The following is a 14588-nucleotide window of genomic DNA, read 5'->3' on the forward strand; positions in this document are numbered from 1 at the left end:
AAAAGGTGCTTTATTTACCTTTCTGTTCCATAATGATTAAATACAGAGACATGCGTTGTATATGTAATGCTTGTCAATTTAATTTGTGAAAAGTCTTTTTATCTTAATGATTTTTAAATACCAACTTATCCAGGCAGTGGAAAAGAGCTATGCTTTTGAGATACCTGATGTTCCAGAGAAATCTGAGTACTTGGAAGTTAGATACTCGGTAAGTCAAACAAAGAAAATGAATGGATTTTGCTTGAAAATGGCATTTTCCTATTTTTGAAATTTCAACTGGCTTTCAATTAGGAGTATTGGCAGGGCTCTTCAAGCTTACAGTTCATTGAAGTGAACTTATAGTCATGAATAATTAAAATGAATAAAATGAATTTAAATATGTAGACTATAGGTTATACTGCCTTTCTCTGCTTTCAAGTATGCATCTTTATATAAATAAGTTGAAACTGCACAACTGTTTGTCAAGTGGAATGAATGCCACAAGATGGAGTTGAACATCATTAGTCTGTTGAAGTGTCCCTCTGAGCAGTGGAAAGGTGAGACAAGAGCGTCAGTAGCGTCACTGTAGTGCTACTCTTGCTCCCGTGACAGACAAGGTCACTGCTGCGGGATGTTAATTAACTGGACCTTTACCTCTCTTTACCTCTCCGTTCTAGTGTTTTGATCTCATGATGTTGGAAAAGGGAAACTTAAGAAATATCTCTGACAGTGGTGATGAAAAGTACCACGGAAGCATTTTTTTTTTTTGTAATTGTCAAAACTTTTATTTAGAAATGAATTTGAAATAACATTTCTTGCATGCCATGTGTAAATTATTAATAAAGTTGTGATGAAATACATTGCTTATGACTTGATAATTTTAGCTGTGGATTTCTAATCTGAGGAATGTATGTAGCATTCAACTGATGCACTAGTAATTATTCCTGGTCTTAAATTGCTCTATAAGCAGCAACTGTTTCAAGCATCAACAGGAAGATGATAACCAGTATCATTATTTTTTGCTCAGATAACGTAAGAAAATTACTGAATTTATTATCGGTTTGTTTAGGCTGTATTCATCAGAGCACACATGGCAATATATATAGAACTTGAGAACACGAATATTTCTTACGAAAAGAAAAATAAAACACTGTCTCCCATAAAAAATTTTCTCCATGGAAGCATTTTGAATGAGTCCTACTCCCTTGCTTTTATTTATTTATTTTTTTGATCTGTGACTTTGTTTTTAATTCTCAAGCCTTATGTTCGGATAATTTACAAATTTGTGCTAATGATAAAGCTCCTCTACCTTAACCCTTCTGAGTTGGGAAAAGCACCATTACCCATCACACATCTACAGTAGTTCTACAGTTGTGTTTCTGAATACCTGTTTAAAAGACAATCCTGAATTATAACTTAGTCTGACTTTGTAGAGAATTCACAAGCAAGTTTCCTAACATATCTTGTCACAGTGAGTTTTAAAAGCATCTGATCTTAAAGATCATCTATAAAATGTGAGAAGTACTAAATATTCTTTATTTGATGCTATACATAAACCACACTAAAATTCCTTTCGTTAAGTAAAACGCAATATTTTAGATGGAGAATTTTAATTAAATTGGCATAGTTAAGACCAAAAAGATAAAGTGGACGTTGTCAGTATATCTTCAGCCCTTGCCTTAACAGGCAAACGAACACAACTTGAAACACAGGTGAATCTTGCTGGTCTATGAGACAGTTAAGGGAGCTTCTCAATATTTAAATATATTAATATAACCAGTTACAGAAATCTAAATATAAAACCAGTCTCCTATAGGGTTTGAGAAGGCATTCACCGTATCACTGACAAGTTTAACATTCCTTATTCAAGTTTAATCATCTCTTTAGAAGGGGAAAACAGTGATAGTACTTTTTGAACCAGAATTACTATCAAAATTCAAAAAGCTGACCATATTCATTTAGCCACAAGCCAATCTTATTTAAATCAGGACAAAAATATTACCTCAGCCATTCATGATCTGAATTCTAGTGTATGAGATCAATTTAAATATGGTACACATAAAAAGTCATGAGACATTTGTTTCATAATAAATAAGGCAGTGGCCAACGATTACGCATTAGTAGCTTTTTTGAGATAAGCTATCAAGTCTGCCCTTTCTTCCTTCTTCTTAATGCCAGCGAAGAACATTTTTGTTCCAGGGATGTACTTCTTGGGATTCTCCAAATACTCCCATCAGCGTCTCCTCTCCCCAGGTGATGCCTTTGTTCTTGTTGGCATCTGTGTAAGAGAATCTGAAAGTCTGAGCTGTCTTTCACCCAAACAGGCCATGGAGATTTGGCCCAGTCTCGTGCTTGCCTCCCTTTTCCAGAGTATGGCACTGGGCACACTTCTGAACAAAAATCTTCTTGCCCTTCTCAACATCACCCATTTTTAAATCGTTCTTTCTCCGTGCACGACTAAGAGGTTCCCGCTCGCAAGCCGAACGTCCCGCTCTCTCGCTTTCATTCTTCTAAAGGAGTTGTACTTATTTGGCTATTCTTTATCAGTAAGGCATGTACAGCTCTGGACAGAAATCCTCTTTTGCGGGAGCTTCTTGGCCCATTTTTCTTCTAATGGGTGTCATCAAGATGCATTATTTTGTCATTGTGAGTTGTTTTTGTTTCCTACTGTGAATTGTTATGGATTTCATTTGTGGCAAATTACATTTCATATATATCAAAGGGGTTTCTTCTGGTGGTTCATAGAGAGACTTTTGTTTATTTCAAATATAGACTTTGGAAAATGTGAAGTAATAGTTTTAACCAAAAAAAGATTTTTTTTTCTTCTTTGCCTTTTTCAGGCTGAAATGCCCCAGCTTCCTCAGGATTTGAAAGGAGAAACTTTTTCTCATGTATTTGGGACCAACACATCCAGCTTGGAACTGTTCTTGATGAACAGAAAGATCAAAGGACCTTGTTGGCTCGAAGTAAAAAATCCACGTAAGGGAAAATTTACTTTCAGAATGCTAAGTAAATTGCTGTTAGATGCGGTTTCTAGAAGTTAAAGAATTGGACTCAATTTCAGTGCGACCACTTCCTTTTTAATGTTTGTTTCTTTAAGGTTTTCCTTGAGTGAGTATAGGAAGTATGTTTGAAATCACTCTTTCACCGTGGTGCTTAGCACTTTAGTGGGAGGGAGGCTTTAGTTAGCCTACTCGGGCATTTGGGTGCATCCTTCATTGTGTTGCTGTCAGCGTGGACTTCCGACCTGGCTGATGTGGCTCAGCTGTTCTACATAGTGAACTGCTGACTTCTGAAGGAGCAAAACATCACTGCCCGGTGTGGATAATGCATGTATGGTCTCTTACCTGATGTTTTCCAATACTTGCATTTGTGATACTCTCTTTTGTCTTCATGAATCTCTTAAAACTGTTTTTCTTTGATTCCTCTAAGGCAGTGCTGTGGCTTTTGCAAACCTATTTTGGGTCTTGGATTTTTTGGAAAGTCAGATGAAAGCTGTGGACTTTTTTCCCAGGAAAGTGAACATATGTTTACACACACGAAGATTTGCATACAATCCAATAACGTGGTTTATTTTTAGTTAGATGTTATAATAAGACATTCTTAGTAGAAGGTAGGATTGAAGACCATCTCGGTTAATCACAGATATCTTAATTATAGTAACTTTTCTTTTTCAGCAAATACCTATTGATCTTTTGTTTCTTTTCTTTTTCAGAGCTCTTGAATCAGCCAATCAGTTGGTGTAAAGTTGAGGCAGTGGCCTTGAAACCGCACCTGGTGAATGTAATTAAGGATGTTGGTCCTCCTCCACTTGTGGTCATGTCTTTGAGCATGAAGACAATGCAGAATGCAAAGACACATGAAAATGAGGTAAAGAAATAGGACAGATTCTGTACCTATGCCAGAGGTGCGATACTTCTTGCACTTGTACAGCTTTTCTGTAAGGGAAGGTTGTTCGTTTTGGAAGGGAAAGAATACTAATTCACTACCAAACTCCATTTTGAAGAATGAATTGAATTTGTCTGGTGTTGGAGGTTTTTTTTTTTTAAAGACTTAAATTGCTGGACTTTTTGTTTTTAAAATTTTTTTATTTTGGAGAACTTCAAATGGACATAGAATAATATAATGAACTCCTATATACCCATCACTCATATTCACCATTTAGCAAGATTTTGTCACACTTGTTTATCGCCCCCCTTCTTTTTTTTTCCTCCTGAAGTATTTTAAAGCTAATCTCAGACATTGTATCATTTTACCCCTGTATACTTTGGTATGCATCTCTCAAAACATGCACACTTTCTTATAGAATACCATTATCACCCCTATTAACATTAACAGTGATTCCTTGATACCAGCTAAAATACCTAGTCCATAGTCACATGACTCTATTTCTCAGAAATGTCTTTTAACAGTTGATTTATTTGAGTCAGGATTTATACAAGATCCACAGACGGTGTTTAATTTTTGTTTCTTGAATCCCTTTTAAATGTGAGCAGCTCCCTCCCACCCCCTCCAGCTTTTTCAGTGACATTGACTTATTGAGGAATCACTGTTGGTGGTCTCGAAGAATGACCCATTTTCTGTATTTGTTTGCTTCCTTGTATCATTGGATTTCTTCCTGTATACCAGGGGTTGGCAAACTGTGGCCTGTGGGCAAATCTAGCCCATCACCTGTTTCTGTAAATAAAGTTCACTGGAAGACAGCATGTCTGTTTGTTCACATATTATCTACAGCTGCTTTTGTACCACGGCAGCAAAGTTAGTAGTCATGACAGAGACCCTGTGACCTGAAAGGCTAAAATATTTACTTTTTGGCCCTTTACAGAAAAAAGTATCCACCCCTGCTCAGTAGCACTGCCGAATTGATTACGTTCAGCTTTAACTTTTTTTTGCCAAAATACTGTGTAGGTGGTACAGTGTATTTCATATTGGGTCGTATCAGTAGGCACGTAATGTCTGGTTAAACCACTATTAGTGGGGCTATGATTGATTAGTAGGTTCAAGTTTTTTAACCTTGGCACTACTGATGTTTGGGCCGAATGAACTTGTTGTGGGAGCTGTCCTGTGCATTGTGGGATGTTTAACAGTATCCCTGGCCTCCACCCAATGCCAAATATCGCCCCTATCGCCTAGTCCTGACAACCAGAAATGCCTGCAGACATCTCCAAATGCCCCCTGGGGACTGCGGGCAAAATTGTTCCCGGTTGAGAACCACTGATCTAATTTTTGCCTAAATTAGATATTTCATTAGGAGTTGTAAAATGGTCTTCTAATTCCGTCGTCCTTTCCATGTTTAAAGTTAAGCATGTGAAATATTAGAATGATTATTAGTTAAATTTTTCTATAAAATTAACTCTTCCTCATTAACCAGTACTATTTGGTTATGCTGCAGTACTTCATATAGGAAAGAAGAGATAAATGTGTACTTCTTTCTCTTTCGCTGCCAGTTTTCTGAGTAGGAAGTTGGGGACCTACATTATGTGCACTGTTGACATAGATTTGTTTATTTTTCTTGTTACTTATCTTTGCTTCCTCTTTTATGGACTATCATTATAAACTCATGGGCTTTATATATACTTAGTATATTTCAATCTATTGCAATCATTAATTATTCTTGTTATTTTTGCTGCTTAAATTGTCTCTCTTTGGTCAATGGGAGCTTCTTTGTGTTTGCTTCTAAATCCTTTGACATTGATGGGGATCTTTTTTAACAGCCTTTTGGCAATTTTTTTTTTTGTATGTGATTTGATCTTTTTTTTTTTTTTTTTTTTTTTTGTTTTTTGTTTTTTGTTTTTTTTAAAAATTAATTAATTAATTAATTAATTTATTTTTATATTTATTTTTGGCTGTGTTGGGTCTGCGTTTCTGTGCGAGGGCTTTCTCTAGCTGCGGCGAGCGGGGGCCACTCTTCATCGCGGTGTGCGGACCTCTCACTATCACGGCCTCTCTTGTTGTGGAGCACAGGCTCCAGACGCGCAGGCTCAGTAGTTGTGGCTCACGGGCCTAGTTGCTCCGCGGCATGTGGGATCTTCCCAGACCAGGGCTCGAACCCGCGTCCCCTGCATTAGCAGGCAGATTCTCATGCACTGCGCCACCAGGGAAGCCCCTGATCTTTTAATAATAGTTGATATAGTAGATATTTAATAGTTAAGTGTTCGGGGAAATTTTAATTAGTTAAAAAAAATCCTTCCAGCACCCAGAGTGAGGTTTCTAAATACCATTTCCCCAGGAAGGAAATAGGGTTTTGTGAAGAAATAGCTGATTTGGGGCAGGAAATGTCCAGGATAAGCCTGGAACTTCTTGTTACACTAGAAAGCAAGGACGATATTAAAATCTACTGAAGATATGTCAGAAGGACTCAAGAGTAAACTTGAAGAGTTTCCTACACCAAAGATGGGACAATTTGAGCATGTATAACTGCAACAGATTGAAACATACGACTTCATAATGATGCTGTAAACACAGCACCGCATTGCTCACCTGTGAAGAAAGCTAGGGAACTAACTCATTATTTTGCAAACTGGTAAATAAAGAGATTGAATCAAGCATTTATCTTGACTTTTTTGAACATATATTGTGTCTCAGGTAACCAAATAATCGATGAGGGGAGGTTTGTCTTCATAGAAGGTTTCCAGCTAATAAATAAATAAAATAAAGGAAAAATTGAATGTGACCACTTTGCAACCTCTAATGAGATAATGGATCTAGGCAGTGATTTTCAGAGGCTGCTAGTATCACTGGAGTAGAGATAACCAGACCTGATGTGATAACCAGTGATCAGTAGCACCTCCAAAGAATTCTTGCCAAAAAATCTGATTTTTATCAAGCCTTCAGATCTACGTATGAATATACAGGCAGTACAGAAACAGAGGAACATGTTAAATGACATTATTGGGATACAAGCAGCAGAGTCTATACTGGGGGGGCACTCTACGGGGCAAAACCACCCAGTTTCTTCAACAAATAAATTGCAAGAAATAATAGATGGGGAAGAGTTGTACTTAGTTTAACATATGAACCAGTTGCAAAGTACGGACTTACTTGGTAAATAAAATTGAGATAGTTGGGAAAACATGAGAATTTGAATCCTGCCTGGATGTTTAATGATTTTAAGGAAACACTGTTAATTGAATTAGCTGAGATGATTGTACTGCATTTTAAAAACTTTTCATCTTTTAAAGTAATGGCTCTCAATTTGGTGAGATTTTAACCCTCAAGGGGTTTTTGGCCATGTCTGGAGACATTTTTGGTGTCACAGCTTGGAGACTGGGGAGTGGGGAGCGGTGCTGTTGGCAGCCAGGGATGCTGCTAAACGTCCCACAATGCACAGGGCAGCACCACAACAAAGAATTATTCGGCCTAAAATGTCCATAGCGCCAAGGTTGAGAAACCTTGGTTAGGGATACCTGCTGACATATTTCTGGATAAAGTGATAGGTATGCGTTTTGCTTCAAAATAATGTGGGGTAGGGCTGTTGATGAGTTGATGATTGAAGCTGGGTGATCGGTGTATGAGAGCTGATTTTATTATTCTATTTTTTATTTGTTTAAATACTTCCGTAATAAAAAGTTAACGTATTCTTACGGATTAAAATCTGTATCTTTTTCTGTTCTCGCTGGTTGTGGTGAGAATGCAGACTGCATAGTAGGTACTGATAAGTGATTTTCTTCTCCTTTCTTGGCAGATTATTGCTGTGGCAGCGTTGGTGCATCACAGCTTCGCACTAGATAAAGCACCCCCACGGCCTCCCTTTCACTCACACTTCTGTGGTATGTATTTTTTTAGCTGGTTTATTAATGGCTTAATTTTTATTTTTCTTGTTTTTTCTCCAGCTGTTGGATCAGTAACTTAAAAAAAATGTTTTTAAGATACTTAGTGCATGTTGTTAAAGAAGGTTTTTTTAATTGAAGTATAGTTGATTTATAATACTGTGTTAGTTTCAGGTGTACAGCAAAGTATTCAGTTATATATAATATATATCTATTTTCAGATTCTTTTCCACTATAGGTTATTACAGGATATTGACTCTAGTTCCCTGTGCTCTACAGTAGGTCCTTGTTGCTAATCTGTTTCATGTATAGTAGTTTGTATCTGTTAATCCCATCCTCCTAATTTATCATACCCCCCCACCACCACCCATCCCCTTTAGTAACCATAAATTTGTTTTCTATATCTGTGAGTCTGTTTTGTATATAGACTCATTTGTGTTATTTTGTAGATTCCACGTATAAGTGGTAGCATATAATATTTATCTTTCTCTGACTTATTTCACGTTGTATGATATTCTCTAGGTCCATTCATGTTGCTGCAAATGGCAATATTTCATTCCTTTTTATGGCTGAGTAACATTCCATTTGTGTGTGTGTGTGTGTATACACACACACACCACATCTTCTTAAACCAGTTGTCTATCAGTGGGCCCTTGGGTTGTTTCTATGTCTTGGCTATCGTAAACGGTGCTGCTATGAACATTGGGATATGTGTATCTTTTCGAATTAGAGTTTTCGTCTTTTCTGGGTATATGCCCAGGAGTGGGATTGCTGGGTCATATGGTAGTTCTATTTTTAGTTTTTTAAGGAACCTCCATACTTTTCTCCATAGTGGCTGTACCAATTTACGTTCCCACCAACAGTGTAGGAGAGTTCCCTTTTCTCCACACCCTCTCCAGCATTTATTGTTTGTAGATTTTTTGACGACGGCCATTCTGACCGGTGTGAGGTGATAGCTCATTGTAGTTTTGATTTGCATTTCTCTAATGATTAGTGATGTTGAGCATCCTTTCATGTGTTTGTTGGCCATCTGTCTATCTTCTTTGGAGAAATGTCTATTTAGGTCTTCTGCCCATTTTTGGATTGGGTTGTTTGTTTTTTTGATATTGACCTGCATGAGCTGCTTGTAAATTTTGGAGATTAAACCTTTGCCAGTTGCTTCATTTGCAAATATTTTCTCCCATTCTGAGGGTTGTCTTTTCATCTTGTTTATGCTTTCCTTTGCTGTGCAAAAGCTTTTAGGTTTGAGTAGGTCCCATTTGTTTATTTTTGTTTTTATTTGCTAAAGAAGTTTTTTTTTTTTGTCAGTTGTAGACCCTAAGTTTTATTGGACTGGTTGCTCCTATTCAGCTGTTTAATTTTTTTCTAGGAGCAGAAGTCGGGAGGCAGTTTGATATCTTTTTCTCTCTTCCAGTGGTTACTCTATTGTGGTAGAGTAGTTTTTTTCTGGGTCAAAATTATGCTGTAACTATTTTCTTTTCGTGATATCACCCTAAAAGCCTGTTATAGAAGCCTGGCCAAAGTGTTCTGTGTGATGAGGCAAGATGCCAAGGAATAAATAAATGTTTACCTATTTGGGAGGAGTTATGGTAATATCATGTTGGCGTTGGGTTGTGCTATGCATACAATTCCGTGGGTGAAACTATTCCACAGAATTCTGCGTGCCATGAGGCAGCCTCCACCGCGGATTCTGACGTGTTGCATGTTGAGAACTTGGCCAGTTAAATAATCATTTTTTTGTAAAAAATAAAATAAGGGCACAACACTATTGATGTGTTATGCTTCCCGGGTTCTTTTCCAGCCCAGAACCAGAGATTAACTGGAGCAGCATCTCCTGTCAGGTTTCTTGGATACTAGGAGAGTGGGACAAGGGAAGCAAGCAGAGAAGGGAGGGTGGGTGGTGTGTTATTTTTGTGAAGTTTTACCCTTTAAGTTGGGTTGAATACACAGAACAAAGTGATGTTGAGAATAGTTTGGAAAATATGTGGAAGAGAGAGTCATTAGCTCATTTCAACATTTACCTCCTCTGAGTATGTCACTGTATGAACAGCTGCTGTGAATGACAAGGAGTTGAGAGTGTAGTGGGGGAAGCTTTGGTCATCTTTACTATCCTAACTTTGAGAAGTTTGGACTGAGTTCCTCCATTGTATGCTGGTTGAGGTTTTGGTGGTGGTGGTGATTTCCTTTGGGAAAGACTTAAATATCTTCCATTCTGACTTAGATGGATAGCAAATGTTTCATCAAAGCAACTTTAACAGTTGTAGGAACTTAGGGTTCTGTACTTGGGTATTCTTCTTTTTTTTAGATTTAATCTTCTAAACTTTTAAAAAATTGAGGTATAATTGACATGTAACATTGTATGACTTTCAGGTATACAACATAATGATGCCATATTTGTGTATGTAGCAAAATGATCACCACAATAAGTCTAGTTAACATCCATCACCATAGTTACAAACTTTTCTTTTCTTGTGATGAGAAGTTTTAAGATATTCTCTCTTAGCAACTTTCAAATATGCAGTACAGGGTTATTAAGTGTAGTCACCATGCTGTACATTACATACCCAAGGCTTATTTGTTTTATAACTAGAAGTTTGTACCTTTTTACCCCCTTCACCCATTTCGTGCACCGCCCCCGCAATCACCGTCTGTTGTCTGTATCTGTGAGCTCATTTTTTTCATTTTCTTTTCTGTTTTTTTTATTCCACATGTAAGTGAGATCATACTGTATTTGTCTTTCTCTGCCTTATTTCTCTTAGCATAATGCCCTCTAGATCCATCTTTGTTATCGCAAATGGCGAGTTACTGTTTTCGAGTTACTGTTTTCATTTTCTTCAGATAAATACCCAGAAATGGAATTGCTGGATTATATGGTTCTATTTTTAAATTTTTGAGGAAATTCCATGACTGTTCCATGACTGTACCAGTTTACATTCTCACCAACTGTGCTCAAGGTTTCCCTTTTCTCTCCATCCTCTCCAACCAACACTTTTTATCTCTTCTCTTTTTGATAATAACCATTCTAGCAGGTGTGGGTAATATCTCATTGTGGTTTTGCATTTCTCTGATGATTTGTGATGTTCAGTACCCTTTCCTGTACCTGGTGGCCTTCTGTATGTCTTTAGAAAAATGTCTGTTCAGCTCCTCTGCCCATTTTTTAATCAGGTTGTTTGTTTTTATTGTATGAATTAAAATATATATATATGTTGGATATTAATGCTTTATCAGATATATGGTTTGCAAATATTTTCTCCCATTCAGTAGGTTGCCTTTTCATTTTGTTGATGGTTTCCTTTGCTGTGCAGAACTTTATACTTTGGTGTAGTCCCACTTGTTTATTTTTGCTTTTGATGCCTTTGGTTTTGGCGTCAAATCCAAAAAGTCATTGCCAAGACTGATGTCAAGGAGCTTACTGCCTATGTCTTCTTCTAGGAGTTGTTTTTCTTTTTTTTCTTTTTCTTGGGGGGCGGGGGGCGTGCCATACGGCATGCAGGATCTTAGTTCCTGACCAGGGATTGGACCCGTGCCCCCTGCACTGAGAGCATGGAGTCTTAACCACTGGACCACCGGGAAGTCCCTCTTCTAGGAGTTTTATGGTTTCTGATCTTATGTTCAGGTTTGTTTTTTTTTTAAAATAAATTTATTTTTATTTATTTATTTATCGTTGGCTGTGTTGGGTCTTCGTTGCTGCGTGCGGGCTTTCTCTAGTTGCGGCGAGTGGGGGCTACTCTTTGTTGCGGTGCACGCACTTCTCATTGCGGTGGCTTCTCTTGTTGCAGAGCACGGGCTCTAGGCGTGCGGCTTCAGTAGTTGTGGCATGTGGGCTCAGTAGTTGTGGCTCACGGACTCTAGAGCACAGGCTCAGTAGTTGCGGCACATGGGCTTTGTTGCTCTGCGGCATGTGGGATCTTCCTGGACCAGGGCTCGAACCCGTGTCCCCTGCATTGGCAGGCATATTCTTAACCACTGCGCCACCAGTATGTTCACGTTTTTAATCCATTTTGAGTTAGTTTTTTGTGTATGGTGTAAGATAATGGTCCAGTTTTATTCTTCTGCGTGTGGTTGTCCAGTTTTCCCAACATCATTTTTTGTAGAGACTCTCCTTTCTCCATTGTATATTCTTGGTTCCTTTGTCATAAATTAATCGACCATGTTATGTATGGGTTTATTTCTGGGCTCTCTGTATGTCTGTTTTTATGCCAACATCATACCGTTTTGATTACTGTAGCTTTGTAATATAGTTTGAAATCAGGGAGTGTGATGCCTCCTGCTTTGTTCTTTTTCAAGATTGCCCTGGCTCTTCAGGGTCTTTTGTGGTTCCATATGAATTTTAGGATATGTAGTTTGTTTTGGCAACTATTTAGAGATCAAGGGGAATTTATTTATATTTAAGATGGTTTCCATTCAGAAACTTGCAGTGTATGTGTACTTGAATTGGACTAAGATGGGTGTTGGAATCTTTATTTTCTTCCTTTTTACAGTTGTGTCTAAACCAAAGGATTGTATTTTTCCATATGATTTTAAAGAAGGCATTAAGGAAAAGGTAAAGAACTCACTGTTTATTCCTTTTAAATATGAAATATGTATTTGTTTAAAAAGAGAAAAGGAGAATGCTGTGGATTAGTAGAAATACGCTATTTATATGTTAATTTATTAGATCTATTCTTGTTAGATTGGACTGTGGCATTAACCCATTAAAAATGTATTAGAAGTTTAAAACTAGAAACGTTATTTAACAATGTTTAAATGTTTCACCACCTGGAAATAATGGGATTCGACACTTATATTAATAGATGGGTGGTCTCAAACTCTCCTTCAGATAACTTAATTGGAAGCTTTTCCAAAATTGCATGATCACATGATTACTGTTTTGGGAAAGTACTGGCTAAAGCCCACCCCACCCCCACCCCGCTAACTTGAAGGAAGTCAAGAGAAGTTGAGAATGCTGTGGATATTAAAGGTGACATATATTGGGAAGGTTGATGAGGGCTGGCTATAATTGATCAGTGATCTCTAAACTCCCAGTATACTCCATGAAGAAGTTTTCACGAGTCCTTAATAAAAATGGGGGTGGGGAGTAGTATAATGTGAGTTTTTCATAAAAGTAAACGTATTTATTATGAAGAATTTTATTTTTGGAGAGTATGTTTTTTCTTTTATGAAATGCCTGGGTTGGTAAATGTGTAGGTTTAAAAAATTTTTTTTAATGTCTTCACTTGCCAGAATTAAAAGTTAGCAACCTTATCAGGTTCCACTTACTTTAAGTTGGTTTGAGAAGTCCAGTAGTCTGGGGGTACTATTGGATCAGGCTATTATTTGTGAAGTGCCCTGAATTAGTAAGTAAAATGACCTTGGAAAATTCCATTAGAGTCAAACTGATATTTTTTAAACCTGAGCTAGTTGTAGAAAACATAGCCATCAACTTCATTTTAAGAGTCTTAATAAGAGTGGATCTTTTGAATACCTGATTTATATTGAGTAATCCAAGTGGACGCCTTTTGTGTGTAGATAGGTTAGGTTTTATTTAAGACACTTAACTTAATTCTTACATGTATGTTTGTTTTTAGTCTAGTTTCTTATTTATGGGTTTTTACAACACTATTTGGGATTAGTTTATACAGTCCTTGGGACCTCTTTATTTGTTAAATACATAAACAATAAAGTCTACCAGGGATTATATAGGAAAGTAAGTAATGTTTTTGATAGGTACTCTGATTCAGATGCTATAAAATGTGTCCAGATACACAAGTGTGTCCCTATGGAGGGACATTTCTGCACTCGATAGTGCTCAGCGCTTAAAATTTTACTTCATTCACATGCTTATTACTTGAATGAGCTCCTCAGAGATTTTGTGCAACTATTACTGTGAAATCTAGAATCAGGAATTTCATTGCTGCATTTAATTTTGAAATGGATGGTTTCTTTTAACCCTAAGAAATCTTATCCTGCTTGAACAAGGAGCCAAGGTGTAGTAGTTGAGAGTAAAGATAAGTGACTGGTATGTTTTTATCTAACAGAATGTGAAGGTTGAGGTTGCTGCAACAGAAAGAACACTGCTAGGTTTTTTCCTTGCAAAAATTCACAAAATTGATCCTGATATCATTGTGGTGAGTAGATGTTTGACCATGTTGTGGGGAAGATCTTCATTCCATAGTTCTTTTCAGTGTGACTTGACTGTTACTTTTTGAGCAGTGGAGAATCTTTTCAGAGTGAAGTAACCCTGTGGACTGGTGGGAATTGCTATACTTTCTCCTAACAGAAAGGAGAAAAAACCCCAACCTACTACAAGATACTTTTTTTTCCCCTCTAATAGAAAAGCAACTCATGAATTACTGTTGAAGTTTAGGATACTCCTGTTATTTACAGTTAGAGAGCAGCCCAGAAGTAAGTCAACTCATGTCAACTGTTAATAGCTCTAAAATTTTGGCTTAGTGGCCCAGCAGTATAATGTCACAGGAGTGAATTCCCTTGGTTTGGTGCGTATCCCCAAAGCGTAAGTATTTTAATTTTATGAGCTCAGTGGATCTCTGACATATTCCTTTGGGAGCTCGTGGCTAGGAGTCTTTTTTTTTCTCTTGATGACTGAATATGCTCCTACTAAATAGTAAGAGGTAATAATTCATTGAGTTGTCTTTGCCACAGTTCCGAAGAGTCCTAAAGCAACATTTTGCTTTGTGTTTCCTCTAGCCTTCCTTAGTTTGTAGACTCCTATCAAGGAGTTCTTCCTTTTGTCTTTTTTCTGGGTTAACGGACCAATCAAATTATTTTGTGCTTTTGGGTTTTTTGGAGGGAAGTAGCATATAAATACCTATATTTTAAGTGTAATATCGGTAATTTGGT

General features: G+C 37.3%; 1 protein-coding gene and 1 pseudogene across 2 annotated transcripts in view; one reads left to right on the forward strand and one right to left on the reverse strand.

The window, feature by feature from the left end:
• The window catches only part of POLA1 (DNA polymerase alpha 1, catalytic subunit), a 292537-nt gene that overhangs the window by 27140 nt on the left and 250809 nt on the right, over positions 1 to 14588 (forward strand). For both annotated transcript variants that reach the window (XM_059910859.1, XM_059910860.1), the window contains exons 13-18: positions 134 to 208; positions 2820 to 2958; positions 3695 to 3849; positions 7664 to 7748; positions 12230 to 12291; positions 13766 to 13855. In XM_059910859.1, the coding sequence (XP_059766842.1) occupies positions 134 to 208; positions 2820 to 2958; positions 3695 to 3849; positions 7664 to 7748; positions 12230 to 12291; positions 13766 to 13855 (606 nt within the window). The remainder of the gene's footprint in view (positions 1 to 133; positions 209 to 2819; positions 2959 to 3694; positions 3850 to 7663; positions 7749 to 12229; positions 12292 to 13765; positions 13856 to 14588) is intronic.
• On the reverse strand, positions 2057 to 2445 carry LOC132357005 (cytochrome c-like; annotated as a pseudogene).

The sequence above is a fragment of the Balaenoptera ricei genome, chromosome X (genome assembly GCF_028023285.1).
Source record: "Balaenoptera ricei isolate mBalRic1 chromosome X, mBalRic1.hap2, whole genome shotgun sequence".
Taxonomy (NCBI): domain Eukaryota; kingdom Metazoa; phylum Chordata; class Mammalia; order Artiodactyla; family Balaenopteridae; genus Balaenoptera; species Balaenoptera ricei.